The sequence below is a fragment of the Salvia splendens genome, chromosome 2 (assembly GCF_004379255.2).
Source record: "Salvia splendens isolate huo1 chromosome 2, SspV2, whole genome shotgun sequence".
NCBI classification, from domain to species: Eukaryota; Viridiplantae; Streptophyta; class Magnoliopsida; order Lamiales; family Lamiaceae; genus Salvia; species Salvia splendens.
In genome coordinates, this window is record NC_056033.1 from 4198848 (window position 1) to 4217694 (window position 18847).

The window sequence follows — 18847 nt, forward strand, 5'->3', positions numbered from 1 at the left end:
CAATCTATTTTAAGTCCATTGATAGTGGCATCACCATCACTATGGATGATTTTTAGGGCTTTTTCTTGTGAGAAAGTAAGATAGAGTTGTGTGACTTTTTCATGTTTCTTTTGGACCAAATGTAGGTTCTTTTATTTATGATATGGAAAAGTTTTATAGTGTAATTTATCATTAAAATTTATGTGCAAGAATTATTCATTATCGTGTGATGTGGTTTCCAAATTCCAAGTCCATTCACTCAGAGGTCGGCCAAGTTGCATCCATCAAATTAGTACAAGTCAAATAAATTCTCTTATTTATTCTTTAAAATTCTATCTCAAGTTTTTTTCCAATTTATGCTCCCCACCACCCATTTTATGTGTAAATTATTGCACAAAATTTACTAGTATTGACCAGCCTGCAGAAGTAGTAAGTAGAATTATGATTTTAGTATTTAAAAGTGGGTATAGCTACACTTATTTAGAGTTGAATTATCTTGTGCAAAAATACAATTAAACACACAATTATTGCTTGGATAAACCATCATGCAATCACACCTAACGAATAAAACTAATCTATTGCCAATCGAGATATTCTAACACATAATTAAATTCACTTCGGCTCCATATTTACCAGATAATTTCATAATTTGAAAAACATTTTTATATGAAAGAATAACATTTCGAAGCTATAATAAAGTATTCAGTCAAAATTACAATTTACTTATTTACTCACACTATCACTCTTTTCTTTATTACCTTAGGAGTATAGTTGACTTTTAATAATTTCAAATTGCAACTATCTTGTTATTTGCCTTCAGAAAATATTATTGTTATTATTATTATTTGTAGACATAGCACTGAAAAAAGTGAAACGTTACAACAACGATTTACCTAATCTCCATGCTAATTTAACAGGAGCAATAACCAAATTTATTTAGGTGAGGTTAGTTGACTAGCAGCATTCATGCCTCACACCATCACTTTTTCAGCATGCTCAAAACTCTACACTATTGAATTCACAAAAAAGGCAAAAAAAAAAAAAATTACTCCTAAAAAGTTAAGAGTTTAATCTGTAATAAGACAAAAGTTAAGAGTCTTGATTAGCAATGGTCTCATTCTACTGGAATACAGTCTCTCTTTACCGACCTATTGATTAGAGTAGAAACATTTTACCAATTGCGTTATACTTCCGACCTATTGATTAGAGTAGAAACATTTTACCAATTACGTTATACTTAATCAACATATTCCCAATCTCACTTAACCTAAACACAAGTAAACTACATCAAACTAACACATTATTTCCACACCCTTACATCATAATCGATCATCCGACACCTCATTTATCTTGCACCCTCCATATAGTTTTGTCTCTTTTTGTTTCCCAATTTGGGCAATCTTTAAAATTATATTTATGGCATCTTATGTATGCTTTTGATGCAAGATCTAGCTGCAAGAGTAGTCAACATTCCCTTTGATTTACGCTACATAAACCATGATTCAGTCCCATGCCTGTTTCTACTAAGCAGCCATCAATCATAGATGTAACGCCAATTCGGGTTGGTTTTTCCAAACTGAAAAATCTCGAAGTCCAAATTATATTTAAGATATACTTCATATAGAATTTATTTTGATAATATCTAATCCATTTTTATTTAAATATTACTAATAAACTAATATATATAATAATTAAAACATATTTTGGAGCTTTTTTTTATTTGGTTTGGTTCGAATTCAAATTTTAGAGTTTTTTTTAATATTTCAGAGTAATTCGAATTTATATTATCACAAAATTTAAAGTTTCGGATTAGTTCCAATCGGGCCCATATAAATATGATCCAAAATTAAATGGTTACCCTGCCAGCTTGTTCTAAACTGATATATTAAGGGAAATGGACATACCAATTAGGCCCGGCCCATTTAATTACTTAAAATTAATCAGATACGTTTGTTAATTAGGATTCGCATATAGCCGTTACGCTACCAACTATTTGAAAAAAGTAGAAGAGCTTAAATCCTTTTTTTTGTAAACAAATTCGAAACGACCGTTAAGTTTTCATTCATCATCTTCATGTTCAATAAAAACACTCTGTTTTTAGCCTTACACAGATTTCTTTAATGGCGAAGGATTTCTTGTTCACCGAGGAAGAAATGGGGGTCGACGAAGGCCTCGGCTACCCGAAAGCCTTCGCCAAGCTCTGTCGAGATCGGAGTGTCGGGCCATTCAGCAATGGCCCGCCCTACACCTTCACTCCTTATGCTTTGAGTCAGCAAGAGGTAATCTTTTTAATTCAATTCATCGACTGATTCAACTTGAAAAAGTATCATTATTCTTGGCGAGAAATTGTGCACATTCTATCAAGTTTTTGTTTAATTTGTGTTCTGCCAGTCTGGATTCTTGATTTACGACAAGAATTTATGAGTAATTTGGAATGATAACATGGTTTCGTTAGGGAATTGAAATTTCGTGAATGGTGGATTTGGAGGTGAAAATTGGTTAGGGCTTTTAGAATAGTAACTATTCTTCAAATCCAAGAAAAATAGAAAGAGTTGGATCTTTGAACTCTGTAAATGTAATTTATTTTTTGGAAATTATCTACCACTTTATGGATTTTTAATATACTACTCTTGAACTTCTGACTTTAAGTGGAAATTTGTGCTGTTTGTTAAACCAAATATTGTCACTACATCTCTTTTACAAGTGCATATTTTGAAACAATCTTTTGTTTGATTTGGGATTCAGGATGCTAGAGCAAAGGAATTGGATGAGATGTTTCCATTGACTGACCCCGAAGTAAAACCTACGACGAAGCCAAAGATCTTCTTGAATCTCCTATGGAAACAGCTCAACCATCTCGGGTACTGATGCATTGCATTTGTATATCATGCATCCATTTTATAGATATTCTCAAAGCACTTAATTTAGAGCGTTTTCATGTTACTTATAACTACTCTAAAACCTTCAGCAATGCTGGTTTCGACCCAGAAATGATTCGTGTGGATCCATATGGCAATGTTCTGTACTTCCATGCTGATGCTTCTTCCCCTCTCTCATGGGATATTGATCATTGGTTTCCTTGCCCAAGTAACCCCTATTTATCTCTACGCCCTTTTTTGATTGTATAATTAGGATTATTTGCAAGTAAGGAGTTTTAAACTTGGATGCTGTTGAAATGTAGGAGGAGGATTGACTGTTCCAAGCAACCTCAGAATCTTGCAATGGCAGGTGTGTAGAACAAAGCATAACAAGCTAGAATTTCTGATTCCTTGGTGGGATTTGCAAGTAGGCATATCAATTAACCAGTTCTTGTCCATCTTCGCCTCGTCTAACTCAGATTTCAGGTTCGTACTATCTTATCAGTAGTAGTGATGTTATCAAAATCCAGTGATTATACATATTAACAAGGTTCTTCTTGTTGTTTCTGTGTTTCAGGCGCAGGGCGTTTTCTTGGTTGTTTTATGAAGGCGAAAGCGAAGAACTGAATGCTTCACAGGCAGTTATTTCCCACATTTTCCCCCAGCATTTCTTGGAATCAGAAGGTAGATTAGGTCTGGCTCCAGCTGCAGTTGTTCAGACACGACGAGAGTCTCTTGATGACCCGGTGAAATCACTGGATCACAACAGAAGGCCTAGATCCAACACTCCCATATTAGGTCAGTAGCAAATGAGCAATAAGCTCCACCTCTTCCTTGTTAGTACATTTGTGTGTTGTCTTAATGTTTCTGTTTGATTGTAGCATCTGTGAAGAGAGGCCAACTGCTTTCAAAAGAGAATGAAAGTGCGCTAATGGAAATCAACACATATCAAGCCATTGTCATGGCTAGAGATTCCCTAAAACAGCGAGAGGAGGCATCAAAAATGCAAGCAGAAATACACACAGTAGACAATGAAGCATGTGAGTTGCTGCAGAAGACCGAGGAGGATAAACTCTCTATTCTAGAGCTGGAGTTGGTTCTGGTCAAGAAAAGGAGGCGGGCAGAAAAGTGTCGAAGGCTAGCAGAGTCGCAGTCTTCCTACAGGGTAATGCTGGAGAAGATGATCAGAGATGCCATGCACCAGTAAGATTGTTCAAAACCAAAATCCGTATCCATGAGGAAGCTTTAATCCAACATCTTTAACTGGATCTATTTGTACATTTTGCAGAAGCGTTGTCTATAAGGAGCAAGTGAGGTTGAATCAAGCAGCAGCAAGTGCTCTCATGGCTAGACTCGAAGCTCAGAAAGCAATATGTGATTCTGCTGAGAGAGAGCTTCATGTGAAACATAGACAGAGAGATGAGCTTGAGAAACAGATCAGACCTGAGAGGGAACAGGCAAGGAAGAGAACAAGAATGGATGATACACTTGTTGAAGCGGATGCCGACGACAAGATTACTCTGTGTTTGCCAGAAATTGAGCTAAACATTCAGCAAGAAATGGAAGAGAATGAGGCTTTATGTGCAGAAACTGTAATGAACACTCTTCTTGTTTGTTTGCCTGACATCAAATCCTCTGCTCATTCACACAACGAGCTGAGGAAGTTATTGGAGGAGGAGAGGAGACCTTTGACGGTGAGTCCACTGCCAAATGAGGGACGGGAGGTAGAAGCATTCAATGGTGAGAAGGAGGCTACTAAAATTAGAGTCTTGAAGCCTTATGTAGATAAAACTAGTGACGATATGGCTGGAGAGAATGAGTACATAGTTGAGGAAAGGCTTGAAAAGCTGGAGACAGGAGATGAAGGGAATGTGTACAATATTCAGTTCCCATTTCCCTGTGAAATGGAGGAGGAGGAGGAGGAGGACGAAGAAAGCAGAATACGGCGTGGGAAAGGGAATATAGAGAAATGGATGCAGTTTCTGCTTGAAAACACACAGGAGAATGCCGAGGTAAAGACGCAAACTTGTGGTGGAAAAGAAGCATCAAGGACAGATGAACCAATCGAGAAGGTCAACAAGATATATCCCCTCACCGATATTAAAGATTCAATGCCTCAGAAAACACAGTGCACAGTCGCGGATATAAGTGACAAGAACTCAGAAGGGGATAAAGAGAATGGCAAATGTATGGCAAATATCAACACTCCCTTCAAGGAGGACCCTCCTTACAAAGCTGTGCCACAGAAAATAACAGCAAAGGAATCGGCTTCCCCTGATGAGAAAATTAGGAGAGAGAAAATCAAGGAGAGGGGACTTGCAAGGTCAGAGAGTACCCGGGCATTTCGCCGAGTACCATCTTCTCCCTCACTTTTATTGGAAGGCATGAAAAAAAGAGTGGACTGCATAGTAAGGAGAAAAAGCTTCACGAAAGCATGAAATCGTCAGTGCTTGATGATAATGATGGGGGAGATGAGAGAGAGCCTTGGAGCCAGAAAAAGCTTCATGAAATCATCTCCATCAAAACGATCAAGGAAGCAGTGTGAGGATTTAGGTTGTGTTATTTGTTGAGAGGCAAACTCTCCTACCATAATAATTGGAATGATATTTTTTCATTATTTTTGCCTTTTTTGATTGGCTTGATTTTTATCATATTGGTTTGAGGAAATATATACTCCATGTAATAACAGCTTGTTGTTTGATATCATTTATTAAATTTGTACTACTTGTTGAAGTATATTCAGAGTAGTGAAAAACAATAGTATTCAAGAACATGATGCAAGATGTATAAACTGAAATCTGTCAGTATATATCATGTGATTCTGGGCACTACAAGATATTTTACAGAGATGACTACTGAACAGCAAGGAAGATAGAAGAACATTGCTCTCACACAAGCTTCATTCGACATCTATCCATCTTCATAATTTTACAGATACAAAATATACAAGCTAAGCTTTTGAATCCACTTACCAAATTTAGGATCTTCAATTTCTTTTCCTTCACACCACATGTGAATGAGCAGTAATGCAAGTTGTAATGCATGTATCAATTTCCTCTATATCCCTCATCTCCACAAGAGCAGCTCCCATCCTTGAAATGGTGGAAAATTTCAGTGTCTCGAACAGAAATCTCTCTTCGAACAGCCTTGGAGATGAACTTCATCGTGATGTGGCAGCTCTCACACATGTAGAGATTCTTGGTGACCCAAATAGGCATCCCAGGGGAAGTGTTTATGAGTCCGTATGCGACGGCTAACCTCTCACTGTGGCCACAGAAGACGTCAGCTTTTGAAGCTTCAACTTCATTTGCAAACCTTGCCTCTGGATTACCATGACCTGCTGCCTTCATCTTCTCATAAAATCCTTGCAAAACACCCTCTATCTCTCTCATCTCGGGGTGGGTAATGTCACCACTGAGAAAGGCGTGGACTTTCCCTTTAACCTCTACCCAACTGCAACCGGGATCAATGGTGAGCCCCATCTCTCTCATTGCCTTCCTTAGCTTTGCAACTTCGTCCCACTTACCACTGTCAGAATACAAATCACATAGCAGAACGTAATATCCCACGCTCCTGTTATCCATCCCAAAGATTTGTTTAGCAGCTATCTCACCAAGATCAACTCGTCTATGAATCCTACATGCGTTCAACAAGGCTCCCCATATAGCCTGATCCGGGGTCATAGGAATTTTTTCAATAAACTCGTATGCATTCTCCAGCTTCCCTGCACGGCCCAGCAAATCCACGACACAAGCATAATGCTTCATGTTTGGAGTGATGGAATACTGATTTTCCATGCTGTGGAAATATTGCATCCCTTCCCTTACCATCCCAGACCGACTGCAGGCACACAATAGAGCAATGAACGTGATCTCATCTGGCCTCACTCCCGATTTGATCATTTCTTGAAATAACTCAATGGCAAGTGCACCTTGACCCCTCTCAGCATGGCCAGTTAGCAAGATATTCCAAGAAGCAACATCCTGTTTTTGTGTCTTGAACTGATTTCTCGCGGGCACCATCCTCCCACAACGGACATACATGTCGAGGAGTGCATTGGGAAGAAAACCCTCATATGCTAAGCCACTCCTCAGCACGTGTGCGTGGATTTCCTTCCCACACATGAGTGCTCCTATCCTTGCACATGCTGCAAGTACAGACAGTAAGGTAACTTCATTTGGCTCTAGACTGATTTTCATTTGCCTAAAATATATCAAAGCTTCAAAGCTTCTGTTATTGATTCGGAGACCAAGAATGATTGATGTCCAAGATACAACATTTTTGTCAGGAATCTGATGGAAGACCTCTAGAGCCTTATCGATGCATTTACACTTGGCATAGAAGTCGATGAGAACATTCGCGACCATATGATAACCTATAAGTCCTGTCTTTTTGGCCAACTCATGAAGCTTGATTCCCATATCAAGAAAACCAAGAGAAGCACAAGCAGATAACACACCGGCTATAGTGATCTCATCGGGGGCAACCCCTTCGAGCTCCATCAGTTTATAAGTCTCGACAGCCTTACTGCAAAAACCATTGTTGTTATAGCCTGTAATCATTGATGTCCAAGAAACCACATCTTTACACTCAATTCTAGCAAAAACCTTCTCTGCCTCACTCAACCTTCCAAAACTCGAATGCATCTGAATCAATGCATTGCCTACTGAGTCATCATCCCCAAACTCCATCTTTGCAACGTATCCATGAACGGCCTTCCCAAGCTTCTCGTCACCAAAGACCTCACACGCTGAAATCACACTAGTCATGGTCATCAAGTCTGGATGGAAGCAGCATTCCCTCATGGAAAAGAACAAGCGCAGCCCTTCCAAACACTCGCCATTCTCAAAGTAGCCCGCGATCATAGCGTTCCACGAGATCCTGTCCCTCCTATCCATCTTATCAAACACCATCCTTGCGGTCCACAAGTCCCCACACTTGACATACATAGTGATCAACGAGTTCACAACATCAATATCAGCCTCAAACCCGAAACGCAAGACGTGGCCATGAATCTCCCTACCCCATTCCCAATTCCCCAAACCACCACAAGCTCTCAACACACAAGGGAAAGTATACACATCAGGCCTAACTCCTGCACCACCAAGCCATAACATCCTCCCATATAACTCGATCGCCTCTTCTAAAAAACTGTTCTTTGCATACCCACCAATCAAGACATTCCAAGAAAACAAGTCCCTTTCCTCCATTTTCCCAAAAACATACCACGCATCACCCAGATTCCTCAGCCTCACAAACATGCTCAAGAGCGCATTCCCTAATCTTAAACTCAAATGGGTAATTGAATTCGATACCAGAGAGTAAATGAACGAACCTTCATCAGACGCCCTCTTGTATTCGCATAGCCTTACCAAAGACACAAAGGTTTCTTCCTCTATATCGGTTGGGGGGAGCTCTTTCCCCACAGAAGAAAGAACATTTACGGCCTGATTCAGCTCGTTTTGAGTGCATAGCTGAGTCAAGTACGAATTGGGGTCAGCAGTGAAGGATGAACTTGAGTTTAGAAGAGAATTATGGTGGCTTTTCTTGAGGGAAAATTGATTGTTTTTAGAGATTACATGAACAAAATTCTGACTTGTAGAATTGGGCAATCTGGAAAATTGGGGATTTGAATGTTCGGAACTGAGAGAAATTCGTGGGACTTTCGTTGAGACAGCCATTCTTGCTGCTGAGGCATTGCAAAAACGGATTGAGGGTTTAAGTTGAGGTTTAACTGCCTGAAAGCAAATTTCGGATAACGCAAGACAACCCCCACAAACGGCGTCGTTCTACTTCAAATCTGTTCACCAATTATTTATTTTTTTAAATTCATTTTTTTCGTTTCTTTACCTGAATTACTATTATACCCTCATGACTTATTAAATTACCCAAAAAGTCACAAGTCAAAAAAGCGACGTGGCGTGGCATTGTAGAAGTCCATGTCATACTGTATGGTAATTTTCCACTCCCGTGGGAGATTCTTAGAAGATTCCTAGGAATCATTCTTTTCCAAACTACTGTAGTAGTATTATTTTAATGAGGATTATGTCCAAATCTAAGAATTTTCAATATATATTTTTAAATTTTATACAGTAATCTCTAACTTCACTTATAGGATAAAAAAAATCGGGAAAAAACGACAAATGCTTGATCTTGTGTTTGCATGCAAAAGAACCTTTTAATTAACAACTACTACTAATTAAATATGATTATTGAAATAACTACTCATGGTATTATTCCCGGAATAAAAGATCCAGATATTTCCACATCCCAATATTTATACACGGAGTCGGTGTTGTTGACAAATCTAAGACGAATTAGACGTGATTAATTAAATTAAAACGGCATAAAAAGTCATTAACTGTGCTTCTAATCACACTGTAGAGAGACGAATATGCTCGGAATTCCCAGACTTCAACTGTCCTTCCATACCTTTTTTAAAACGCCACTTCATCACGCCAAGCATATGCTCTTTAGATATTCTACTCCTCTTTTACCAATAAATCCACCTAATTCCCTTCTTCACACACACACACACACACGATTAGATTCAAAATTCGACATTGCAGCGTTAAATTCCAACCGATCAATCGCGATCGGCGATGAAGTTCGGGAAGAGATTGAAGCAGCAGACGGAGGAGAGCCTGCCGGAGTGGCGGGACAAGTATTTGTCGTATAAGAAGCTGAAGAAGCTCGTGAAATTGATCTCGTCGGCGCCGCCCACGCTGAGCAGATCGTCGCTGCACTGCGGCAGGGCGGAGGCGGAGTTCATGTATTTGCTCAACGCCGAGATCGACAAGTTCAATGCCTTCTTCATGGAGCAAGAGGAGGATTTCGTCATTCGCCATAAGGTTTGTTAACATTTCTTCTTTGATTTGATTTCTCTCAGTTTTTAGGCTTCTAAAATGTTTATTGATTTCAAATGGATCACGTTGTTGGTGTTGCTTTTCAGTAAAGTTTAGTACTGTAGAAAATATATATTCGATTTTGTTCCATCGTTTTAGCATTTTATGCACGTGAAGCTATGTATGGCTCGGTAGTTAATTTAAGAATTAGTTCGTTATTCAACATTTCAATTTTGGCTTTAAATTGTTCCTAAAAAAAATTCGGACGAAATGCCTTTTGATTACTTCAACGGCAATTTCGTCCACATTTTTTTGGAATATTTGAAAATCAAAATTGAAACATTAGATATTTTCGTTAAAGCGCTATACGTGTTGCTTTTCAGTAAAGTTTAGTACTGTAGAAAGTATATATTCAATTTTGTTCCATCGTTTTAGCATTTTATGCATGTGAAGCTATGTATGGCTGGGTAGTTAATTTAAGAATTAGTTCGTTATTCAACATTTCAATTTTGGCTTTAAATTGTTCCTAAAAAAAATTCGGACGAAATGCCTTTTGATTATTTGAACAGCAATTTCGTCCGCATTTTTTTGGAATATTTGAAAATCAAAATTGAAACATTAGATATTTTCGTTAAAGCGCTATATTTACCATTCTATATGTACAATAGTTGATTAGTTGAGCTAGGGTAGATGTGTTGCCTTTTTTTTATTTTATTGATAACAAAAATATTTTTCAAATTTTGCTTGGGGATCTATTTAAACATGAAACTGCATTGACCATCACTCTTTCTGATTTTTTTTAATCAAATTTTGAATACCATATAGTATCCAATAAAATATTAGTAAGAAATCAATGAATATGACAACAGGAATTGCCGCAGAGAATAAAGAAAGTGATGGAGAAATGGGGACCTAACGGCAGTGAAGCATCAGAGACGGAGTTCAAAGAGCAAATGGCGAAAATTCGGAAAGACATCGTCAATTTTCACGGCGAAATGGTTCTGTTAATGAACTATAGCAACATCAACTACACAGGTATATAAATATAAATACATTCAATCCAAATCCCCAATTCTTCATCACAATTTCAATTTTTTTAAAAAATTGCGTAGGGCTGGCAAAGATCCTGAAGAAGTACGACAAGAGGACCGGCGGAGTTCTGCGGCTGCCGTTCATCCAGAGAGTGCTGCAGCAGCCGTTCTTCACGACGGACTTGATCTCGAAGCTGGTAAAGGAGTGCGAGAGCACCATAGAGTCGGCGTTCCCGCAGTGGGAGAGGGAGGAGGAGGTGGTGGCGGTGCCGGGGGATGGAATATTCCGGAACACGGTGGCGGCGCTGATGACGATGCAGGAGATGCGGAGAGGGAGCTCCACGTACAGCCACTTCTCGCTGCCGCCGCTCAACATGGCGGAGATCGACGTCATCCAGTCGTTGCAGGTTGTTGCTCCCATACAGATTCCGTGACAAATCATCATAAATTTGTTCTAGGCTAGTTTGGATTTTGGGAGATGGAATTTATTACTTAATTAATTAGTTTTCGTTTTGATGATTTTATACTGAATACCACTATATGTGATCTTGTTAGTTGTTTCAATATTATGGTTATTATACTTTCTCTACTTTTTCTAAATGTTTGTAATCAAATCATGCTATAAATATTTTAATACTATATCAAACTATACTTGCTGTTACAATAATGTCTGGTTATACTTTATATATTCAATTAAGTCTTATTTTTATATAGTATTAAGTTTATATTAATAAAACAATGAGTCTACTTAAAAATAAATGTGTCTTTAAATGACGGATACTCAAAAATGACAAAACATGTCAGGTTTTGATGAACGAAGGGGTAGTATATTTCTTTAGAATTCTTCTAGGTCCAAATGAGAGCAATTTATGGATAGAAAACTAAATTGATTCAGGATAAAATTCTCATGAGTCATGAATAGCATGTAGATTGGGATTTCCTTTGATTCTTTGATGCTGAAAAAACTTGCATGGAAAACTCCGCAATTATGTGAGTACTCCACTATTGGGACATTAAAGGATATTAGTAATTAGAAGTTGATAAAGTTGGATTGAAGCTTTAATTTAAGTTTCATAAATGATTAAAAGAGTATATGCCAAATTGCGAATATGGAATATGTAATTATTTGAAGTTAATTATTTTTTAGACAAATTGAACATGATCGATACAATGAGACATTGTGACGGAGCAAGAGATTTTGCTGTTGGTAGTAATCAACCAAGATTGTGCCGGACGTCCGCGCGGGACATCCGCCGTTAAGCGTGCGAGACGCGGACGTCGCTTGTGGACACCGCAGATCCGCGGCTTTCCGACGACGTTCCGGCGGACGTCCCGATTTTTTATTTTATTTTATTTTAAAAAACTCTATATATACGGTTAGTTGCAAACTCTATATATACGGCTCGTTGCAAACTCTAGATTCAAGGCATAACATGTAACTTTGTTTGAATCGTTTTTTGGGTTGGGGTGGTTTTTTTTTGTGAACTATGTATTTTTTTAAAAATTTAAATATATATGTATGCTTTTTTTAAAAAATAAAATCGTTGCATTTTCCCGTATTCGTGTCGAAATTTTAATTCTGTAAATTGCATATTTCTGAATTTGTGAATTTTTATTATTGTGGATGTCCGCCATTGTGCAAGGGGATGTCCTTATGATGTGGCAGTGCAGTGAGAGGTCCTTATGACGTGACATCCGCACCACTGTGGATGCTCTAATTCGATTCAGAATTTTCAATTTAGGAACGCGACAAATAATTATAATGGATTAATGGTTAATCAACTATCAACTTTCTTTCTTCTTTCACTCTTTGTTCTAATCTCTCCATTAGCATCCAAATCCATTAATTTCTTCAAATTTTCATATTATTATAGAGTATAGACTATCGGACTAAACGAAAAAGGTCAAAAGACCAAATGGCAAAATAAATGGACAGCTATATAAAAATGAGTCTTTTGATAAGTTTGGTGGATATATAATAGATACTAGTATTTAATAATGCTAAAAATAATCGAATATAATTGTACCTCCTTATTTGTATAGCTGATATTGGTGTTTAATACAATGTGAACCTTCATCATTTTAGAGCGGGTCGTGGACTCGTGGTTGATCTAAGAGAAGAAAAAAATGGCATATATAATAACGTAAATATATAAATATATATAGAGAGTAGTGATCTAGGGCAAATACCCCTTAATCAAATAACTAGAGAACAAATCATAGCCACAAGATCAAAAAAATCAAGGGCTAGTATTAATTTTTGAATTTAATGAGATATTAGTTCCCTCAATCACAAATTTACTCCATAATAACAAGGCAGGGGTATTCTGGTCATTGCACAGCCTATTGAATTAACTCCAAAATCAGATGAGGCTGCAAAAATCGAATTCATTTGAAACCGCGTCTTCTTCTCCGCCGCCGCCGCAACGCCCGCGGAATCACTGAAGCGAGGAATCGATCAATTCGCGCACCAGAAGCGACGATCCTCTGGAGAAAATCGATTTGTGGCTGCAGGATTTGGTGCCGGACATTATTAGGAACCTAAAGAAGGCGCCGCTGCTGGTGCAAATCTATTCCAGATTGGACGGCAGGGTGAGGATTGAGACGGAGAAGGTCGTGCCGGAGGAGTGGCCGGCGGCGAGAGAGGGGTGGCGAAGCGGGGAATCGAAGTCGCTGTGTCTAGATTGAGTTTTGAATGTATTTACGTTGCATAATTTTACCATTTAATAGATAGCATGACTTTTGTGGAGCTAACATGTGAATATTTGTTTTTGCTTAATAGAATTTATCGTTACTTGCTACTGGATTATGTTTTGCTTTTATGTGTTTTATAACTTGTATAGTTCAGTTTGCATATTTTCTCATTTCAAAGTCATTCAAGCTGCAGAAGTGTGATAACTTAGGATTTTTTACCCGAAAAAGATGTATGGCAACATAAGAAATTAGACCCACTCCTTCATACGACTTGGGAATTTGGGAAACTCTCACTTCATGAATTTAATAGGAACAAAACTGGAGTATATTTAGTTCTCTATGGCCATGGAACTAATAGTGATGTGTTTTGTAAACGAGAGTGAAGTAAAATCATGTTAAGAATGATGTGTTTTGTAAACGAGAGTGAAGTAAAATCATGCTAAAAGTGATGTGTTTTGTAAACAAAAGTGAAGTAAATCATAATAAGAGTGATGTGTTTTGTAAACAAGAGTGAAGTAAAATCATGCTAAGAGTGACGTGTTTTGTAAACAAGAGTTACGTGTTTTGTAAACAAGAGTGGAGAAAAATCATGGTAAGAGTAATGTGTTTTGTAAACAAGAGTGATGTGTTTTGTAAACAAGAGTGAAGTAAATATCTACATATCATTATTAAAATATAAAATATACTATATGAGTAGATTAGTTAAGGTGTAATCATGTATGACATATAAATTTGAAAAATGAATCCCATCCCCATCGAGTTATTCCTTTAGTTAGCAAAGTGTTAATTTAATCGAAATTGAATGATTTGGTCTACATTAAATTTTAATGTTGTTGGAATTTTCGATACCAATTGTGGGCTTAATACGAGTTAACCAAAAACACTTGGACCTGTAAGTCCATCAATTCTCTTCACAAAACAGAACAGAACGTACTTATCCTTTAATTAATTTTATTTATGTAAACTGATTGTAATCACATTTCTAATCGATAATCATGGAATCTATCAACCATTTGTATCTCTCCAAAATTGAGAGGCTACGGTTATGTCCTAGTTTCCTTCTCCATCTCTGCATCCCAACTCGCAAAACATAGCCATAATATTTGAAAGTGAAGAGCAAGAAATCGATTGCAATTTCCACAGCGCGGCGGCGACGCCGATTGAGGCGAAGAGCGAGAATTCGACGAGGAAGAAGAGATCGCTGAGGTGCAAGTGGATTATCTATCCACTTGTTCGTAGAGAGAGAGTATGCATGAATGTGGTGTGTATGTCAAAATATGGAACAATGTATTTCCCAAAATACCCCCATGCAATTTTTATTAATAGAAAATGAATACTTAATTTAGTCATTAGATTAAGATAATGAGTGGCTGAGATTTGTTATTAGTTATACCTTGATCACTAACCTAGGGTTTTGATCTATGCAAAACTAGATTTAAATACAGAAATGCAGAACAATATCATACGTAGGACACTTTTAGGTCATAGTTAGTTAAAATTAAGGTCATGCTAACAAAGGATGACCTAAAATGATCTTAGCATGACATTAAACCCAAATATTATAATATGACCTAAAATTGCTTAATTATGACATTCCGTGTTTTTGGTTAATTATTGACCATTAGATCATCTAATCTTAGAGCCAAGATTTGGGCTGCATTTCTGGATTTAAATGCATTTTTATTTTGATCATCTCCATATATATATATATATATATATATATATATATATATATATATATATATATATATATATATATATGGATGTATTCATTTCCTTTTTGTATCTTTTGTTCTTTGTTCTTTTTAATCTCAGCCCCACGATTTTGTCATCCGACTGTTAGATTGGTGCCACGTGTCATTTAATAATGCAGATTTTCAGTTGAATAATGCACACCGACTAATAATGCACCATTATAGTGTAATAATGTAGATCATCTGGACCGTTGATGAATGAGATCTAACGGCCCATATTAAGAAGAATAAAAGATCTAAGGGATGAATAGGAGAATAACGCTCTTGAATCAGGAAACAAAATACTACTCCTTCAGCATAAGATTATTCTTTCAATTCTTAAAATAATAATTAAACATAAAGTATAATAATCTACGTTTCATTTGGCATGAACTGAGCATTAATGCCCCTCGTCTTATTAAAATTTAATTTACGTATTTCACTAAACTGCACTTTCCTCTTTTACATTATTTAATTAAGTATATTTTATACTTCTCCACATTGAACAACTGCATATTGATATACCCATTTTGCCAGAAATTCGAAAACCCCAGATCTCCCAATCAGCCGACCAATCTTCTTCCGCCGTGCTTCATTTCCGCCACCGCTGCCACCGGTGAAAGCTTTTGGATTCCGCAGTAATTACGTGGTATCCTCAATTATCCGGTGGGTAGATCGGCGATCCAGTTAGAAATGAGTAACGGCGAGCTTCTCCAAATCGAACCGCTCGAACTTCAATTCCCATGTAATTGTGATTTTTCAGTTCGTTATGTTTGTAGAGGGCTTTGGGCGGGGTTCTACTTCTATAGTCGATTATTTTTTTCTGCAAGTTTCTGCTACCTTGGGGAAATTCGGAAGATGTTGATTTAATTTTGTGATTTTAGATCTATATCTTTGTGGTTAATATTTCTCTTGCTCATGCTTTGTTTATGACAGTCGAGTTGAAGAAACAGATCTCGTGTTCCATGCGAATGTCCAATAAAACGGATAACTTCGTGGCTTTCAAGGTAAAGTTTGGGATTTTTCCCCCTATTCGACGTTTTCTTGTTAGTTTGGGAAATACTGCACAAGCTTAAAATGACGAATTTAGTGCACGTGGAAATATGTAGTTCTTATGTTCACACATGATTTTTGTTGATAAATTAAGGTGAAGACTACAAATCCAAACAAGTATTGTGTGAGGCCAAACACTGGAGTTGTGTCTCCGCTCTCTGCTTGTGATGTAATAGGTCCGTTTCTGTCTATCTGCATATGCATATGCGATTGCATGTCACCTAATTGATTCATACTTAGTCAATTATACTGTTTTTAGTATCATATAGTTACTGAATTTATAAAATGTCTGATGATCATAAAGTTACGATGCAAGCCCAAAAGGAAGCTCCTCCTGACATGCAATGTAGGGATAAATTTCTCCTCCAGAGTGTAGTTGTGAGCCCTGGATCTTCTGCAAAGGATATTACTGCTGAAATGGTATACGAGTCTTCATTATGTAATGTAGATTTGGTTAATGAGTAAAAATTTAGCCAGAAATCGGTACTTCTGCTTTTTTACTTCTACTCTGTTTTCCAGTTCAGCAAAGCCTCAGGGAATCAGGTTGATGAATGCAAATTGAAGGTTACCTATGTTCCACCCCCTCAACCACCTTCACCTGTGCGAGAGGGCTCAGAGGAAGGGTCCTCGCCTAGGGCTTCAGTGTCAGACAATGGGACTACTCTGAATCAAACTTCTGATTTCAACAATGTAAGTAAGGGATGTTTGCTTTGTATCCAGCACGCGAGTATTTAGGAACTCCATGATTATTCTGCTTCTTTATTACTGCAGATGTCTAAAGGGGGTTTTGAGCAACAGGAGATCTCATCAGAGGTTATACCCAAATTTACAGCAATCTGTTCTTAATGGTTATTTTGTCCATATCATCATTCTATTTTGGATGGAACTGGTGTGGCCAAGGTTTTTTGTTTGTATGTTTATTTAGTTGTTGAAGATATAGTTGCAAGGTAGAGATGTAGATTGTTCCTTCACAACCACGTGTATGAAGTTAATAGTAGGAAGTTAATATTCACATATGGTTATCCTACTTATAATTTAAGCATGGGAACAGATTCACAGAAAAGAGTGCAAATAGACTGATTTTCTTTCCTGACGTTCTGTAGTTTGGTGTTAAATCTGAAATTATCAGTAGTTAAAGTTCTTAACCCTACCAACTTTTCTCTGTAAATGATGTACTCATATTTGGAAAAAATAATGTCCATATTGGGTTAAATTGCTCGGTTCTTCAGCCAAATATAAAACCTTTGTTCTGCGCTTTTACTTAATGTTATCTGTTATTGTAGGCTAAGGCGCTAATTTCAAGGCTGACTGAGGAGAAACGTTCTGCTATTCAGCAAAACAACAAGTTTCAGCAAGAACTGGTAATGTATTGTTCCAATCTTTTATATTTGAATTTTTTTCCTTCTAGAGAGTGATAGTGTAAGCCGAATCAGCATGTTTCTTTTATGTTCCAACCAAGCTTGAACGAGGTATTGGACAGATTGGAATCATGGACACATCAAAACGTATAATCATCCTGAAAAGTCTGTCCTTAGTTATATTTTAACCTATTTTTTCATTTTTTTTTACATATACAGGTCCAATACATAGTCTACCTTGAAATTTTCATTTTAGTGTCTCAAATTCTTCTGTGAATTTGGCCATTCAAATGACCTTAAGGGCAAGTGTCAGTGATTCATCGTTCACATTCTGTATACCAGCTACTAAGCACTATTAGTTGATCAATGTTGTGTCAGACACCTATCATCTGTTTTATAAGACCATTTTTCTGTTCTTTTCTTACCTGACATATAGCTTTTGGTTGGATTTTAATGCATGTTTTCCTAGAAAGAACCAGATAGGTTTCTCATGCTAATTTGAACTAGGCAAAAAATGTAGGATGCATCTCCACTATAATTAAATCCACTTAGTGTCCATCAATACCCAATTAAGATTTATTTATATCGGATTCAGGACTTAATTAGGTCGGATGTACCGGAGTGTGCCTACCAGTTTGTCTTCTTTATTTATTTATTTTGAGTACTAAAATTCATGTTTTGTTGAATCTCGATGTTATGTTTTGTGTTTCTATTGGGATGGTTGGGGAGGAGGTGTTGTAAGTGTGAAGTCAATCTGATGATTTACATCACATTTGGGTGAGCTCGGTGCCAAACTGATCGGTATGTTATGCATTTGCTTATATTCCACAGGAAATGTTGAGGCGGAAAAGCCGTGGTGGGGGCATCCCAATCACGTATGTCATCGTTGCCTGCTTGATAGGTATCGCATTGGGATACCTCTTGAAGAGAACATGATTAAAGAAGTCTGTTCTGTTGCTTGTGCTGGTGCCAAGGCAGCTGCTTGCTCGTTCAATTATATAGAGGATTTGAAGTGCTGCGTTGCATTGTGTTCAAATTAGCCGTCCGTTTCTGTAGAAAAGATGCCTAATTGGTTTGGTGGTTTTTTGTAATATGCTCAAAATGCATTCTTTGTCTATCTGTGGTAGTTGCTTCACATACTTACTTTTGATCATGTAACTTAAGCACATTTTTTTATACCTCTCTTTTCTTTATTACAAGTTCCTTTCAGCAGTATTTGATATTCCTTATCCCATAGCTTGAAAATTGGTTGGATTTTGTTTCTGTTTTACTGATTGGATTTGTTTCTGTTTGAAG

General features: G+C 37.3%; 4 protein-coding genes across 5 annotated transcripts; 3 read left to right on the plus strand and 1 right to left on the minus strand.

Annotated features, from left to right (window-relative positions):
* The first annotated feature begins 2034 nt into the window (after nucleotides 1-2034).
* On the plus strand, nucleotides 2035-5454 carry LOC121784431 (myosin-9-like). Its single transcript, XM_042182572.1, has 7 exons — nucleotides 2035-2258; nucleotides 2725-2840; nucleotides 2948-3066; nucleotides 3161-3323; nucleotides 3415-3635; nucleotides 3719-4040; nucleotides 4126-5454. Exons 1-7 carry the CDS (start codon nucleotides 2100-2102, stop codon nucleotides 5273-5275), a joined length of 2250 nt encoding a protein of 749 aa, XP_042038506.1. The 5' UTR covers nucleotides 2035-2099; the 3' UTR covers nucleotides 5276-5454.
* A 168-nt stretch (nucleotides 5455-5622) lies between these two features.
* Nucleotides 5623-8584, minus strand: LOC121784422 (pentatricopeptide repeat-containing protein At1g15510, chloroplastic-like). The gene has a single exon (XM_042182562.1). The coding sequence runs from the start codon at nucleotides 8516-8518 to the stop codon at nucleotides 5885-5887; it is 2634 nt and encodes an 877-aa protein (XP_042038496.1). The 5' UTR covers nucleotides 8519-8584; the 3' UTR covers nucleotides 5623-5884.
* A 696-nt stretch (nucleotides 8585-9280) lies between these two features.
* Nucleotides 9281-11313, plus strand: LOC121763187 (SPX domain-containing protein 3-like). Of its 2 annotated transcripts, none has more exons than XM_042159166.1 (3): nucleotides 9281-9688; nucleotides 10564-10717; nucleotides 10795-11313. In XM_042159166.1, exons 1-3 carry the CDS (start codon nucleotides 9440-9442, stop codon nucleotides 11145-11147), a joined length of 756 nt encoding a protein of 251 aa, XP_042015100.1. In that variant the 5' UTR covers nucleotides 9281-9439; the 3' UTR covers nucleotides 11148-11313. The 2 variants fall into 2 exon arrangements, with proteins under 2 accessions (XP_042015100.1, XP_042015099.1); XM_042159165.1 differs by having other exon boundaries at nucleotides 9286-9688; nucleotides 10552-10717.
* A 4322-nt stretch (nucleotides 11314-15635) lies between these two features.
* LOC121759651 (vesicle-associated protein 1-1-like) lies at nucleotides 15636-18766 on the plus strand. Its single transcript, XM_042155313.1, has 8 exons — nucleotides 15636-15885; nucleotides 16077-16147; nucleotides 16288-16369; nucleotides 16498-16613; nucleotides 16713-16883; nucleotides 16965-17006; nucleotides 17477-17554; nucleotides 18383-18766. The coding sequence occupies exons 1-8, from the start codon at nucleotides 15834-15836 to the stop codon at nucleotides 18485-18487; spliced, it is 717 nt and encodes a 238-aa protein (XP_042011247.1). The 5' UTR covers nucleotides 15636-15833; the 3' UTR covers nucleotides 18488-18766.
* Nucleotides 18767-18847: the final 81 nt, after the last annotated feature.

What these genes read in the sequence shown, in the direction of transcription:
- LOC121759651 (XM_042155313.1), top strand. Translation starts at nt 15,834, where the DNA reads ATGAGTAACGGCGAGCTTCTCCAAATCGAACCGCTCGAACTTCAATTC. An exon ending in AACAGGAGATCTCATCAGAG is followed by an intron (nt 17,007 to 17,476) that starts GTTATACCCAAA and finishes CTGTTATTGTAG; the next exon opens with GCTAAGGCGCTAATTTCAAG. An exon ending in ACAAGTTTCAGCAAGAACTG is followed by an intron (nt 17,555 to 18,382) that starts GTAATGTATTGT and finishes TATATTCCACAG; the next exon opens with GAAATGTTGAGGCGGAAAAG.
- LOC121784431 (XM_042182572.1), top strand. Translation starts at nt 2,100, where the DNA reads ATGGCGAAGGATTTCTTGTTCACCGAGGAAGAAATGGGGGTCGACGAA. An exon ending in AAACAGCTCAACCATCTCGG is followed by an intron (nt 2,841 to 2,947) that starts GTACTGATGCAT and finishes TAAAACCTTCAG; the next exon opens with CAATGCTGGTTTCGACCCAG. An exon ending in ATCAGAGATGCCATGCACCA is followed by an intron (nt 4,041 to 4,125) that starts GTAAGATTGTTC and finishes TACATTTTGCAG; the next exon opens with AAGCGTTGTCTATAAGGAGC.
- LOC121763187 (XM_042159165.1), top strand. Translation starts at nt 9,440, where the DNA reads ATGAAGTTCGGGAAGAGATTGAAGCAGCAGACGGAGGAGAGCCTGCCG. An exon ending in ATTTCGTCATTCGCCATAAG is followed by an intron (nt 9,689 to 10,551) that starts GTTTGTTAACAT and finishes ATATGACAACAG; the next exon opens with GAATTGCCGCAGAGAATAAA. An exon ending in TAGCAACATCAACTACACAG is followed by an intron (nt 10,718 to 10,794) that starts GTATATAAATAT and finishes AAAATTGCGTAG; the next exon opens with GGCTGGCAAAGATCCTGAAG.
- LOC121784422 (XM_042182562.1), bottom strand. Translation starts at nt 8,518, where the DNA reads ATGGCTGTCTCAACGAAAGTCCCACGAATTTCTCTCAGTTCCGAACAT.